General features: G+C 39.5%; 1 protein-coding gene across 1 annotated transcript in view; it reads left to right on the top strand.

The window, feature by feature from the left end:
- kif1aa (kinesin family member 1Aa) overlaps positions 1-10895 on the top strand; it is a 211055-nt gene extending 200160 nt beyond the window's left edge. Inside the window, exons 45-47 of the mRNA XM_056751227.1 lie at positions 9323-9515; positions 10031-10149; positions 10239-10895. Of these exons, the coding sequence (XP_056607205.1) occupies positions 9323-9515; positions 10031-10149; positions 10239-10281 (355 nt within the window). The 3' untranslated portion in view covers positions 10282-10895. The remainder of the gene's footprint in view (positions 1-9322; positions 9516-10030; positions 10150-10238) is intronic.
- The last annotated feature ends 2367 nt before the right edge of the window (positions 10896-13262 follow it).

The raw sequence follows: 13262 nt of genomic DNA, 5'->3' as shown, positions 1-13262 counted from the left end.
ATAGGTTCTAGCATACATGTTGTTGATTTAGATGATCTTATCGTTTAAGACAGTTCATCGTGATCTAGTTTGTTCAGCGAGTTTCACTTCTGGTTGCAATTGTTATAATTTTTTCTCTTATATCTCGGATTTTACTAGTGAAGTAGTTCATAAATTCATCACTGTTATGCTGATAATCAGAATCTGAAGTCGCTGACAAATTCTTTTTTGTTAATTTAGCCACTGTGTTAAATAAAAACCTAGGGTTGGGAAGGTTTTCATCTATTAGTGATGAAAAGTAGGCGGATCTAGACGTTTTTATGGCATTCCTGTATTTTAGAGTACCTTCCTTCCATGCTGTACGAAATACCTCTAATTTAGTTTTCTTAAAGTTCCACTCCATTTTCCGGGTCGCTTTCTTTATAGCCTGAGTGTGTTCAGTATACCACGGTGTTGGGCTGCCATTTTTAATCTTCTTTAAAACTCAGAGGAGCAACTGTGTATAATGTTTCTGAAAAGGTGGAGATAAAATTTTCAATAGTAATGTCAAGATCTTCAACGTTTTTAGGCATGCTAGAGAATTGAGACAAAATTCAGGCAGATTATCGAGAAACGCATCTTTGGTAGTTGAAGTATTTTTTCTACCATATTTGTAACATGGAGTTTGATTTGCAGCCGTAGGCCAGTGAAGCAAACAAAATATCAGATAATGATCCGAAATGTCTTCACTCTGCTGAAGCATTTTAACATTGTCCACATTTATACCGTAAAATTGTCTTAAATCTAAAGTATGATCAGGAAGGTGAGTGGGTCCTGACTCATGTTCACTAACGCCCATGGAGTTAAGAGTGTCTTTGAACGCCATTCCCAAGGCATCTGTATCATTATCTACATGGATGCTTAAGTCACCAACGACAAGGACTCTATCTGCGGCCAGTACTAGTTCTGATAAAAACCCACTAAATTCTTTAATAAAATCTGTGTGGTGCCCTAGAGAGGAGGGACAACCCATCCCAGGAGGGATGGAGACCATCTCGTCTCAACAGGTCAGGTCTGCCCTCAAAACTCTTCCAGTTATTTATAAAATCTATATTATTCTGCAGGCACCACTCAGACAACCAGCTATTTTGTGATGATAATCTGCTATAAATCTCATCACCACATTAAGCAGTGAGGGGGCCAGAGAATATTACAGTGTCTGACATCCTGCTTGCGAGCTTGAGAAGCCAGCACTTTTAACCGTGTAAAGAAATCAGAATGCATGAAATAGCATGTTACCTTCCAAAATATCAGAGTTAAATTGAATAATAAAGCAATACGTCCCAAGAAGCAGGGTTTTACAGTGCATTGTATAACTACGAAGGAACCTTGTTAGGCATGACAAAGCTTAGCTGTTATAAAATGCAATTTTTACCATTCAGCAAAATAGCTGCTTTCAACAGGAAAAACAAAGAAACCAAAACTGAAAATCACAATTATTTTGCTGAAATTAAATGCAGTTGGACTCAACTGTGATCATTACGGCTTGTGTAGTAACCAGGTGCCTCATTTATAAAATGATAAGTAGAAACCGTCTGTGGCGGGATTAATAAGGACATAGACGAAACTGAATTGCAGTAGATTTGTCCCTGAAGGGTATTTATTGAACATAAAATAATCTTAAAGTGGAAAGTGCTGTTGTAATTTATAAAATGATAAGTAGAAACCATCTGTGGCGGGATTAATAAGGACATAGACGAAACTGAATTGCAGTAGATTTGTCCCTGAAGGGTATTTATTGAACATAAAATAATCTTAAAGTGGAAAGTGCTGTTGTAATTTATAAAATGATAAGTAGAAACCATCTGTGGCGGGATTAATAAGGACATAGACGAAACTGAATTGAAGTGCATTTGTCCCTGAAGGGCATTTATTGAACATAAAATAATCTTAAAGTGGAAAGTGCTGTTGTCAGGAAAACCACTTGAGAATGAACCCAATTGCAGTCAGCGGTAGATGGAAAACAATAACTTGAATAAACAAACACAAAGCAAAAACCCACAAAGTGGTAAACCAACCAAAAACAGGGGATGGTAATTAAAAAACGACTTGACAGGAAATAATAAACTGACTAGACTAGACTAGACTAGACTAAAACAACACTTAACATGAACTTAATTGACTTGGCTCGACAAGGATATATTCAATTAATGCAAGAAATTACGAACCGTCATCCATGGAGTACATAGCAAAACGAATCAGCACAGGACATTAAACACAAGGGCATTAAATAGGGAACCAACCAAGAGAGGAAAAGATGTGCAGCATGAAATAATTAACAATCAAAAATGAGGAAATAAGAGGGCGGGGACAAAGACGACATCTGGGGCCCTTTTCAAGAAGGATGTTTAACCAACTCTAGGTTAAACCTTGAACTCAGAGTTGGTTTACTTAGAAATTAGAAACTTTGAGTTGTTGGTTTCAGAACAGCTGATTTGAGTTAGTTCAATTAACTATGGGTAGGCTTACCCTGGGTTAAGCTTGTGAACCACGACTATAAAAAGCCATCATCAATTGTACTCCGATATTACGATTCACCATGGCAACGTAGAAAAAATAGCAACATGCTGGCAGAAAGCACTTGAGAGTAAGGCACACTTTCTGCTCTGCATACCGTGGATTTACTGATGAGCTGAAAATTACTTTGGGGTGGTTTCCCGGACAGGGATTATTTTAAACCAGGACTAGACCATTTAATTAGAATATTTAGTCGTTTACAAATAAAAACTTTACAAAAAACTTTAGTGGGGCATCTTGAGACAAAACAATCACACTTTATATATTTTATACGATATGTCCGTGCATGTTGTTTTTGATTAAGATACCTCTTTCCTTAAAATTGGGGGGACTAGGTTTAAGTCTGGGACTAGGTTTAAGCTTTGTCCGGGAAACCTTCCCAATAAATTTAAATTAATAAACAGATAAATGTACCAATAAACAAATAAATTAATCATTAAATGAATGAAACAACAGAAATAAGACAGATGATTAAAAACAATCTAATGTTCTCACTCACCATCAGTGCTATAGAGACGTAATGGTTTATAGGACACCTGTAGGGCGTCGGTCCTGTAAAAAGTTAGACTGATTACCGGTTCGAACCCTGCACGGAGCTGATTTGGGTTGGAATAGCTGCACATAAAAATGTATTATTTATTACTTTATTACTTCGTTTCTGCATTTATGTCTCTTTTTAGTAATTTCTCTATTCATGAACTTTATTTACACTTTATTTATTAAGTAATTTCTCATTATCAATAGAAAATTATACTCTGATGTAATACACATATGATTGCTGATGTTTTTGTATTGCATGTAAGGATGGATGAGATATTTTGATATATCTAATTCACTGTAAAGAAAAACGGTACAGTTTTAATAAAAATGAACAGAGAAATTACAAAATTACACTCGGGTCCTAAATTGCTCTCATGACATCAAAGTACATCCTTATGCAGCCTCTTCATGTACTGAATCCTCTTTAAAAGCAAATATGACTGTAGCAAGTTCGAAGTCGTTGGGAAGGAAGGAGGCGGGAACCGGCGAACATTTAAACAAACTTGTACATGTGTTTTTCAGATGTGAAATCTTTAAATAGATCTTGAAATTTCGCACAGCTGAACAGTTACAGATCTCAATGTCTAATTGTCATGGATATACAGTTGAAAGAAAAAGTATGTGAACCCTTTGGGGTTACTTGGATTTCTCCATAATTGGTCATAAAATGTGTTTTGATCTTCATCTAAGTCACAACAATAGAGAAACACAGTCTGCTTAAACTAATACCGCACAAACATTATACGTTTTCATGTCTTTATTGAACACATCATGTAAACATTCATAGTGCAGGGTGGAAAAAGTATGTGAAACCCTAGGCTAATGACTTCTCTAAGAGCTAATTGGAGCCAGGAGTCAGCCAACCTGGGGTCCAATCAATGTGATGATATTGGATGTGTTGATTAAAGCTGGCCTGTCCAATAAAAAACACACACCAGTTTTGAGTTTGCTGTTCTGAAGAAGTGTTGTCTGATGTGAACCATGCCTCGCACAAAAGAGCTCTCAGAAGACCTACGATCAAGAATTGTTGACTTACATAAAGCTGGAAAGGGCTACAAAAGTATATCTAAAAGCCTTGATGTCCATGTGTCCACGGTAAGACAGATTGTCTACAAATGGAGAGTGTTCAGCACTGTTGCTACACTCCCTAGGTGTGGTCGTCCTGTAAAGATGACTGCAAGAGCACAGCGCAGAATGCTCAATGAGGTGAAGAAGAATCCTAGAGTGTCAGCTAAACATTTACAGAAATCTCTGGCACATGCTAACATTTTTGTTGACAAATCTACAATAAGGAAAACATTAAACAAGAATGGACTTCATGGGAGGACACCACGGAGGAAGCCACTGCTGTCCAAAAAAAACATTGCAGCACGTTTGAAGTTTGCAAAAGAGCACCTGGATGTTCCACAGCACTACTGGCAAAACATTCTGTGGACAAATGAAACCAAAATTGAGTTGTTTGGAAAGAACACACAACGCTATGTGTGGAGAACAAAAGGCAGAGCACACCAACATCAAAACCTCATCCCAACTGTGAAATATGGTGGAGGGAGCATCATGGTTTGGGGCTGCTTTGCTGCCTCAGGCCCTGGACGGATTACTGTCATCGATGGATAAATGAATTCCAAAGTTTATCAAGACATTTTGCAGGAAAACTTATGACCATCTGTCCGCCAACTGAAGCTTAACAGAGGATGGACGATGCAACAGGACAACGACCCAAAGCATAGAAGTAAATCAACAACAGAATTGCTTCAACAGAAGAAAATACGCCTTCTGGAGTGGCCCAGTCAGAGTCCTGACCTCAACCCGATTGAGATGCTGTGGCATGACCTCAAGAGAGCGATTCACACCAGACATCCCAAGAATATTGCTGAACTGAAACACTTTTGTAAAGAGGAATGGTCCAAAATTTCTCCTGACCGTTGTGCAGGTCTGATCTGCAACTATAGGTAACGTTTGGTTGAGGTTATTGCTGCCAAAGGAGGGTCAACCAGTTATTAAACCAAAAGGTTCACATACTTTTTCCACCCTGCACTATGAATGTTTACATGTTGTGTTCAATAAAAACATGAAAACTTATAATGTTTGTGCGGTATTAGTTTAAGCAGACTGTGTTTCTCTATTGTTGTGACTTAGATGAAGATCAGAACACATTTTATGACCAATTTATGAAGAAATCCAAGTAAGCCCAAAGGGTTCACATACTTTTTCTTTCAACTGTACAATATAAAAGAGCATATGTCAACATCCAAATTATATACGGGCAGCAAGAATGGTTTATATTTCCAGAAAACTTGAAGCACTCAGACAAGCAAAAGTTGTACGTCTGCTCAGACTATTTTCCAAGTCAAAGACTGAACGTCATCCCGTGGACTTTTGGGTATGCACACTCTACGACCTTATCCGTGTGTACACATGCTTTATAAATGGCCCTAGGTTGACACTAAAATGTTAATCTGAAGTTTTTCTCATTTTTTGTTTTAAATTTGTGACCGACGTTTACTTTTGCTTACTCACCGAACATACTCTACAAATGTGGTTTACGTCAAACGTCGGGGTAAAGGACAGCCTTCAGCCAGAACTCGACTATCTTGTGAACACGCATACTGCCGTGGTAAAGCTGACCCGGTCGGTCTTGATTGGTTCCCTGCTAAGAGTGAGTTTGTGAAGATATCCCACCCATACCATATCAGCGAGCTTCTGCTTCTTAGGCTGTTGTGATTGGTCGGTGCCCCTCTCAGTGCATGTGTATTCAAAAACTTTGGCTTTGATCAATAAACAGTAACAAAGGGCGTCAACTTCACTTTATAAGTAAAAAACATGTGGATCCATCGACGTGTAACGGATGAATGTTAGTGCATGTGCAAAGGTCAATCTTTGTTAGAAATCACATTTTTTTTCCTACCATGGCGTGGGAAATGACACCAGACCTAATGGCTTCAAACCGATTATATTAATCAACACTAATAATATAAGTGCTAGTTTTGCCTTTTAATATTGGACCAACGTTGGATAATAAAATAAGCAGATTGAACAGGAGACTTTTACAAAAGGGACTTCGATGGATTTTTCATAGAAGTGTTTACACACTCACACACAATCGTCTTGGTTATGGATGTAACCTCAGTTCCTCGATGAAGGAAAGAGACGTTGTGTCGAACCAACAGATGGGGTTCCTTTTGAAAAATACCTCAACCCTGTGCCATATCACAATCTCTAGCGAAGCGACGGTGACTGGCCTAGGCGTGTCAGACGTGACCGCTTTCTCAAAATCATAATCTTCCAGTGGAAAGGTAGGCACAGGGTCCCAGAGGTTTTAGAAAAGGTGGGAAGTCTCTACCTTCGGTCCTCACGGGCGGCGGCCTTAGTTTCTCTAACAGCGAGAAGTTGCCCTGTGGCTTAAGGCCACTGGGTAAGTGCACTCCTTGAATAGGGAACGCACTACAGAGACCACTTCCTACCAACAAGAGGAGTTCTAGTGGAGACACCTGCATGGTCTCACCGTCAGGGGAGAGCTCATGGGAAAGATTTGCAGACTGAAGTAGTTAACCGCAAGATGTAGGTACACCTAGGGAAGGTCATGGGTTACCAAGGTGGGAACCAATCATGAAGATAGATCAGACGGAACCGCCCGAGTGGGGGAGTTACAACGTCCGGTAGCACTAAGTCAGGTAACTCAGAAGATACCCGGCCTAAGGGGCAGGGCTGCTCTGCCCAGCCCGCACGCAGGGGGTGCTAGTTTTGGATGGAATGCCTGTTCTTCACCCCGTGGGGGAAAAAATGGAGGCTAAGTAGCACACTGACCCACCTATGAAAAGGTGCTTTCGCAGGCATACACCCTTTCGGCTGCCGGTCCTACATGTTGCTGCGGGCTGACACTGGTTCTAAGCGGAGGTTGTAAAACCTTGCAAAGGTGTTGGGCGTAGCTCTGCAGATGTCTTGGATTGGTACGCCGCCATGATGGCTACCACAGTCCAGTGCGCTACTTTCTGTAAGCCTAGACACAAGCACCGCTCTTTTTAAAACAGTAACAACTTTAAATCCCAAACTTAAAAATAATACCAGATAACTAATGAATCTCAAAAAGATAAATCAACAAAAAAGACAAACAAGTCTTTATTTTTTCTGAAAAACACTTAAAATGACAGTTAATCTGTAAATTTAATCTACCAATGTAATCAGATACAAAGCATGTTGGGAGCTACAGTTCCCTTTCTGTCAGTCTCTCAATGTTGTGTCGAACTGATAAAATGGGGTTTGATCTTGAGAATTTATCATCTCTCATTGTACTTCATGACATGCCAGTCTTTGCTCCGCGCATATGGGTATGAAAAGGAAGATGGATCTCTGGAAAAACAACTGGATTGTATGACTCAGAGCAGCAGATTCATTTTGGTGTGTGTTATTTCCCCTGGGTGGTTCGGTAGCAAGCTGAGGGTGTCTACTAGAGCAAATTTCCCAAAGTGTGCACTTGGCGCCAGGCATGTCTCGCTGCTATAATCTTTGTAGGATCTTGGCCAGATCAAAGGTGACCATTTGTCGTCGTAAAATACTACGACCTCTCTGTAGGGGTCTAACCGGTGCCAGCAAGTCACAAAACCTTGTCCAAGCACACTCAAAAGGAAACCAATGCAAGTATCAACTATTTCCTAAATAGGTGCGTTTAAGCTGTAACCCCTTTTAACTAAGGAGACGGTCCTCGATGGTTCATGCAGATGTGAATAGTTGTTTTTAATACTGCCACTCTTTGCTTTGTCTATTTCTTCCATTTCTTTACTGCTTTTACGTTTCATGTTTGTTTGTTATTTCTTAGTTAGTCGGTTTGTTTTCCCTTTAGTGTGGTCAATAAACCTGCATTTGTATGCACGCTCGAATTGTTGCTGTGTTTCTTTATCACCTATTAACGTCACTTAAACTGCTTGATTTCATTATAATCTCTGGAGGGGTACTGTACTACATACAGTAAGAGTGTTATGTTTCCAAGGCCAGGAAGGTAATATTTCTTAGATTTGATATACGATCTGCGGATCACTCGAGTGAATTTAGTTTGTCGCTATTATCTGCCGAATCCGATAAAGTGTATAAAACAGGTATAGTTAATCATCATTAATTATACGTCTTTTACTGTGATCAAACTCAAAGTTTTCCCCGAAATACAGTACATCTTGGATGTGGCCGGCTCATCCTCGAGTCTGACAGGCACGATAGCTGAATCACATGTCTGGTTCTCCAACATGCTGATGTAGCGTTCGTGGATATGGCATGCCCACACTGCCAGCATATGCTGATCAAGGCTACGGCCGGTCAAACCCAGGATGAGTCTGAAGGGCTGGTTATACTCGACGCATTCACTAGTTCGCTTGAGTGTGCGCGCCAAACATGACGTCATCGTGGTGTTCGCGCAATTCACTTTGGGTGAGTGCATGCTCATTTTGCGTGGCAGCGTGCACAACATTTTTTGTGACTCGAGCGAACAGTTTGCGCGGCGCCGCAGTCAACATGAAAGCTTTGAAGAGATTGTGGCTGAAGAGGTACGCCTGTACAGACATCTTTTATGATCAATGTGTTCGTTTTATATTATATTCAGAATAGAACAATATTTATCAACATTGCTATTTTGAACTGTCCTTATATCTTCTCATTTTATATAACATAAAGACATCCAATGGGTTAATCTATGGCAATGTACATTTAGCAGTCCCTTACTAACAATATGTAGAAATGTGTCTGCATTATGCACAGAGTGAACAAAAAGTTTGATGTAAAAATGTATTAAATCAACAAACAATAGTTCGAATTGCATTTCCCGTCCATCACACGCATTTGCTTCACAAGAGCGATGTATTCTACATCTCCACGTTTTGTGGCATGCAGTGGGCGAACATTCCATCTTCTTTTCCCCCCTTTTTTGATAGTAGCAACAACACAAAATCTCCTACGTTTCCTTGTCGAGCAGCTGCTCGCAAGTCGCCATTCTGAATGATGTGACGTAATTCCGGTAAAATTCCAACTTTTCTTCTACTTCCTGCGGATTTACAGGACGATTTCGTTTGTGCGCCCCCTGTCGTTTAAAAGAATATCTCAAAGGCGAACGTGTCAAGTATAAACGTCTCGTCCGTTTGGGGAGTTGCGCGCGTGGTCAGCGGAGGCTCGCGAAGCGGAGCCAGGCTCGTGTGTAAACAGGCCTTGACCCGGAGATGTCAAGCATACTTTCCCTAACCTGTGCTCTGTTTTTATGTTGCAGTCCTATTGTGTCAAAGAAGGGCTATTTGCACTTCCTGGATCCCCAGAGTAATGGCTGGGTTCAGAGATATGTAGTGGTACGTCGGCCTTATGTCTACATTTACAACACCGAGAGAGACACAGTGGAAAGGGCCATCCTTAACCTGACCTCAGCACAAGTAGAGTACAGTGAAGACCAGCAGGCCATGCTAAAGGTGACGTACAAAACTTAATGTTGCTCTATGAAATGCCTTTTAAGGGATCATGGGAATTCACATAAAGACTGTTCCAAAAAGTGAGAACTGGCAAATGAATGATACTGTCCCTCAAGATATTGAAGCTTGTGATAAAATTTTAATACCGCATCCCATACACACTTTTCAGTGAAAAATAAACAGTAGAAGTGTAAAAAAGTGAACAGGACAAGAATAATCTTGATTGTAAATTATATTACACTAGATAATATTAAACCCAATATTTGTGTCTGTGCTCTGATTTTCTATGCTTATCATTGTATCGATCTGATATATTTACAACATGGTACTGCAATGTCAAATTCTATTTAAACCAATATTTTGTAATGTATGTGCTTGAGGATGCCCTAGAAGGCAGCTGCCTATGCAAAGTAGACAGTGAGGCAGCCTCTTTTAATTTTGGAGCTCATATTATATATTATACTGTAATTTCATCCTCAAATATTTTTAAGGAAATCACTGTTTATGATTTTCAGACCTGTTACACATTTGCCGTGTGCACAGAGCATCGTGGGATACTCCTTCAAGCCAGTAATGAAAATGAAATGCATGATTGGCTGTATGCCTTGAATCCTTTGCTTGCTGGATCTATCAGGTACAGGAAAGGAAGAATAAATATATGTTTCTTTTACTTTCTTTAACTTTTACAGACTTGTCATACCAATACTATCTCCTTCCCATTAGGTCTAAGGTGTCCAGAAGAAGAGCCGGTCAGATGAGGCTTTAAGAACATCAAATGTAAACTGATCATACTAAACAATTCTTCAATAAAATAATCTCCCACCAAGGACTAACACTGTAAATAGATCTCATCGCAATTCCCCTAGTTTTTGTGCAGGTCCTCTGTGGACCTTTACCCACCCACACTAGCACATGCATATTTAAAGGCCCATTGTTCTGCTGGTCTAGTGGCATAGATATTCAACTTATATCGTCAACGATAAAGGCTAACAGCTTCATTGTGATAGAGATAATAGTTGCCCATATACTGTAGTCTTCAGCTGGCAAAGGAAATTCCTATTTCTGAAGATGTCAGCTCATTCAAACACATCTAAATATATTACTGTGAAAAATAAGGTTGAAAACGAGGACAAGTAAATTATTATAGTCACATGGCCTTATTGCGTTTATTTTACTTGTGTATGTTTATGGGTTTGAAATTATAAAAGTGGTCAGTATTTAATTCATATGTTTATGTTTATCTCTTGGCTATTGATGATAGAATTGATCAATGTAAGTAATTCTTAGCAAGAAACAGATAAATCACTTAATATTAGGCTACACTCTTCCTCTCTTTACGAGTAGTTCTTAATGTAGAAATTATTATAATTACTCATATACCTATAAAATGCTTCTCCTTGCAAGGCATACATACATAAAAATAAACAGAACATATGTTGTCAATGAAAAGTAGTTGCATTCTCATAACGGTTTATGTGAACCATTAAAACGCTTTGGTCTAATTTTGTTGAGTAGATCAGTAGATCTACTGACCTACTGAACAATAAATATCTACTGCATAATTTGCAGAAGATGCACAATGTGACGTCAGCACATGACGCATTCAGTCAAAACCTGCTCCAAAAACCAAACAGAGATGCTATAGCTGTGTCCCAATTCAGGTGCTGCAAATCAGGTCCATTCAAAGACTTTTGTCTTCAAAGCACACAGCGAACTGATATGAAATGGCCTAGCCTCGCGGTGGATTTCCTAATCGCGCCGTCTGCTGCTCCTGTTGCGTGGTACGCCAGATGAACACATCAGATACGTTTCTGACTTTTTTAAACAAATACAGAGCCAGAAAAAGTATATTTTATTTTAGAGAATTTGACACTTTATGTAGATCAAAGCAGCCCAACAGTATATTAAATTAACCAACCAAAGACATTTCATACACAATAATTTACCATTAATGTTAATGAACATCATATAAAATATTAAAGGGGTCATATGAAGTGGCTAAAACGAATATTATTGTTTGTTTGAGAATTATGCAATGTGTATACACCATTAAGGTCATATCGTTCATGTTTGTATCTCCTCTTTGCCCCACCGCTCTGAAAACTGAATTTTTACAAAGCTCATCCCGCTGAAAAGCGAGGTGTGCTATGATTGGCCAGATAACCAGTGCATAGTGGTTGGTGAAATACTGCAAGGGTGTGACGGAAATGTAATGCCGCTTACCAATTGTACAGACAGGTACTTCCACTTTTCTTGCCAATACATTTTGCTGTCTTAGTTCAATTCAATTCAAGTTTATTTATATAGCGCTTTTCACAATGTGTATTGTTTCAAAGCAGCTTTACAGGGGCAAACAGGAAAAACAGAAAAGTTAAAACACAGCACAGTGCATGGTATTTATACAACGAGTAAGATCATTCTAATAAATAATATCTAATTTCTAATTAAATAAATAAATGAGTGAATGCAGTCTCCCGGTGAGCAGGCCAACACTGCCCTGCTGTGGCGAGGAACCCAAACTCCAATGATTGATTAATGGAGAAAAAAACCTCGGGAGAAACCAGGCTCAACCGGGAGGGCCAGATCCCCTCTGACGTGCCATAGCTGCACTCAAACTGCTGACATGTGATTTTAGTTTAGCATTTAATACCAAATATTGTAACTTCAGCATTAATTAGACAAATAGTCCGTCTTTTGCTCTTGGTTGGGGATGTAGTGGTCTGAGCTGGGATGGTCCGATGGTCATATTTCTCTTTGCTGGTGGTGGAATTGCCTTATATAGAGCTGAGATGGTCAGTCAGTCTGCAGCTGTAGCTGGCGTAATCTCAAATTGGGGATGGGCATCTGTCGGTCGTCTGGACATGGTGGAACTTCTTCCTACCTCGGGAGTGGGCATCCCGAGGCAGAGGCGGAAAGAGAATAAAGAGAATAATTAGCGTAGCTGCTGTTCATTAACTATGCATTAAGTGAAAGCTTGGCTGAAAAGATTTGTCTTTAATCTAGATTTAAATTGGGAGAGTGTGTCTGACCCTCGAATAGTATCAGGAAGGCTATTACTGAGTTTAGGTGCTACGTATGAGAAAGCTTTTCCCCCTTTGGTGGATTTTGTTATTCTAGGTGTTGTCAAAAGTCCTAAGTTTTGAGATCTTAGAGAGCGTGATGGGTTGTAACGTGATAAAAGCTCGGTTAAGTAAGTAGGTGCTAAACCGTTCAGGGCTTTGTAAGTAATTAAAATAATTTTAAAATCATTACGATACTTAATGGGTAGCCAGTGAATCGATGATAAAACTGGGGTTATGTGATCGTATTTTCTTGACCTAGTAAGAACTCTGGCAGCTGCATTCTGAACTAACTGTAGTTTGTTTATCGATGATACAGGACAACCACTAATCAGAGCATTGCAATAGTCAAGCCCTGAGGTCACAAATGCATGAATAAGCTTTTCTGCGTCTGCAACACACAAACTATTTCGTAATTTGGCAACATTTCTAAGGTGGAAGACATTTCCACGAACTGAAGTAGATTTTTGGGGTTGTGGAAACACGAGGCGGTTCAACTCAACTCAACTCAACTCAACTTTATTTATATAGCGCTTTTTACAATTTTCATTGTTACAAAGCAGCTGTACATGAGACACATTTAATACAAGTATGAATTCTAAAGCAGCCCCCCCGGCCAGGCAGATAGTGCAAAACAATATGCAAACGGTGGTGAGGAACCCAAAACTCCCATCGAGAAAAAAAACCT

Source organism: Triplophysa dalaica, chromosome 6 (genome assembly GCF_015846415.1).
Source record: "Triplophysa dalaica isolate WHDGS20190420 chromosome 6, ASM1584641v1, whole genome shotgun sequence".
NCBI classification, from domain to species: domain Eukaryota; kingdom Metazoa; phylum Chordata; class Actinopteri; order Cypriniformes; family Nemacheilidae; genus Triplophysa; species Triplophysa dalaica.
Note: the sequence above shows the minus strand (reverse complement) of the source record. Positions and strands in the feature narration are given on the sequence as shown.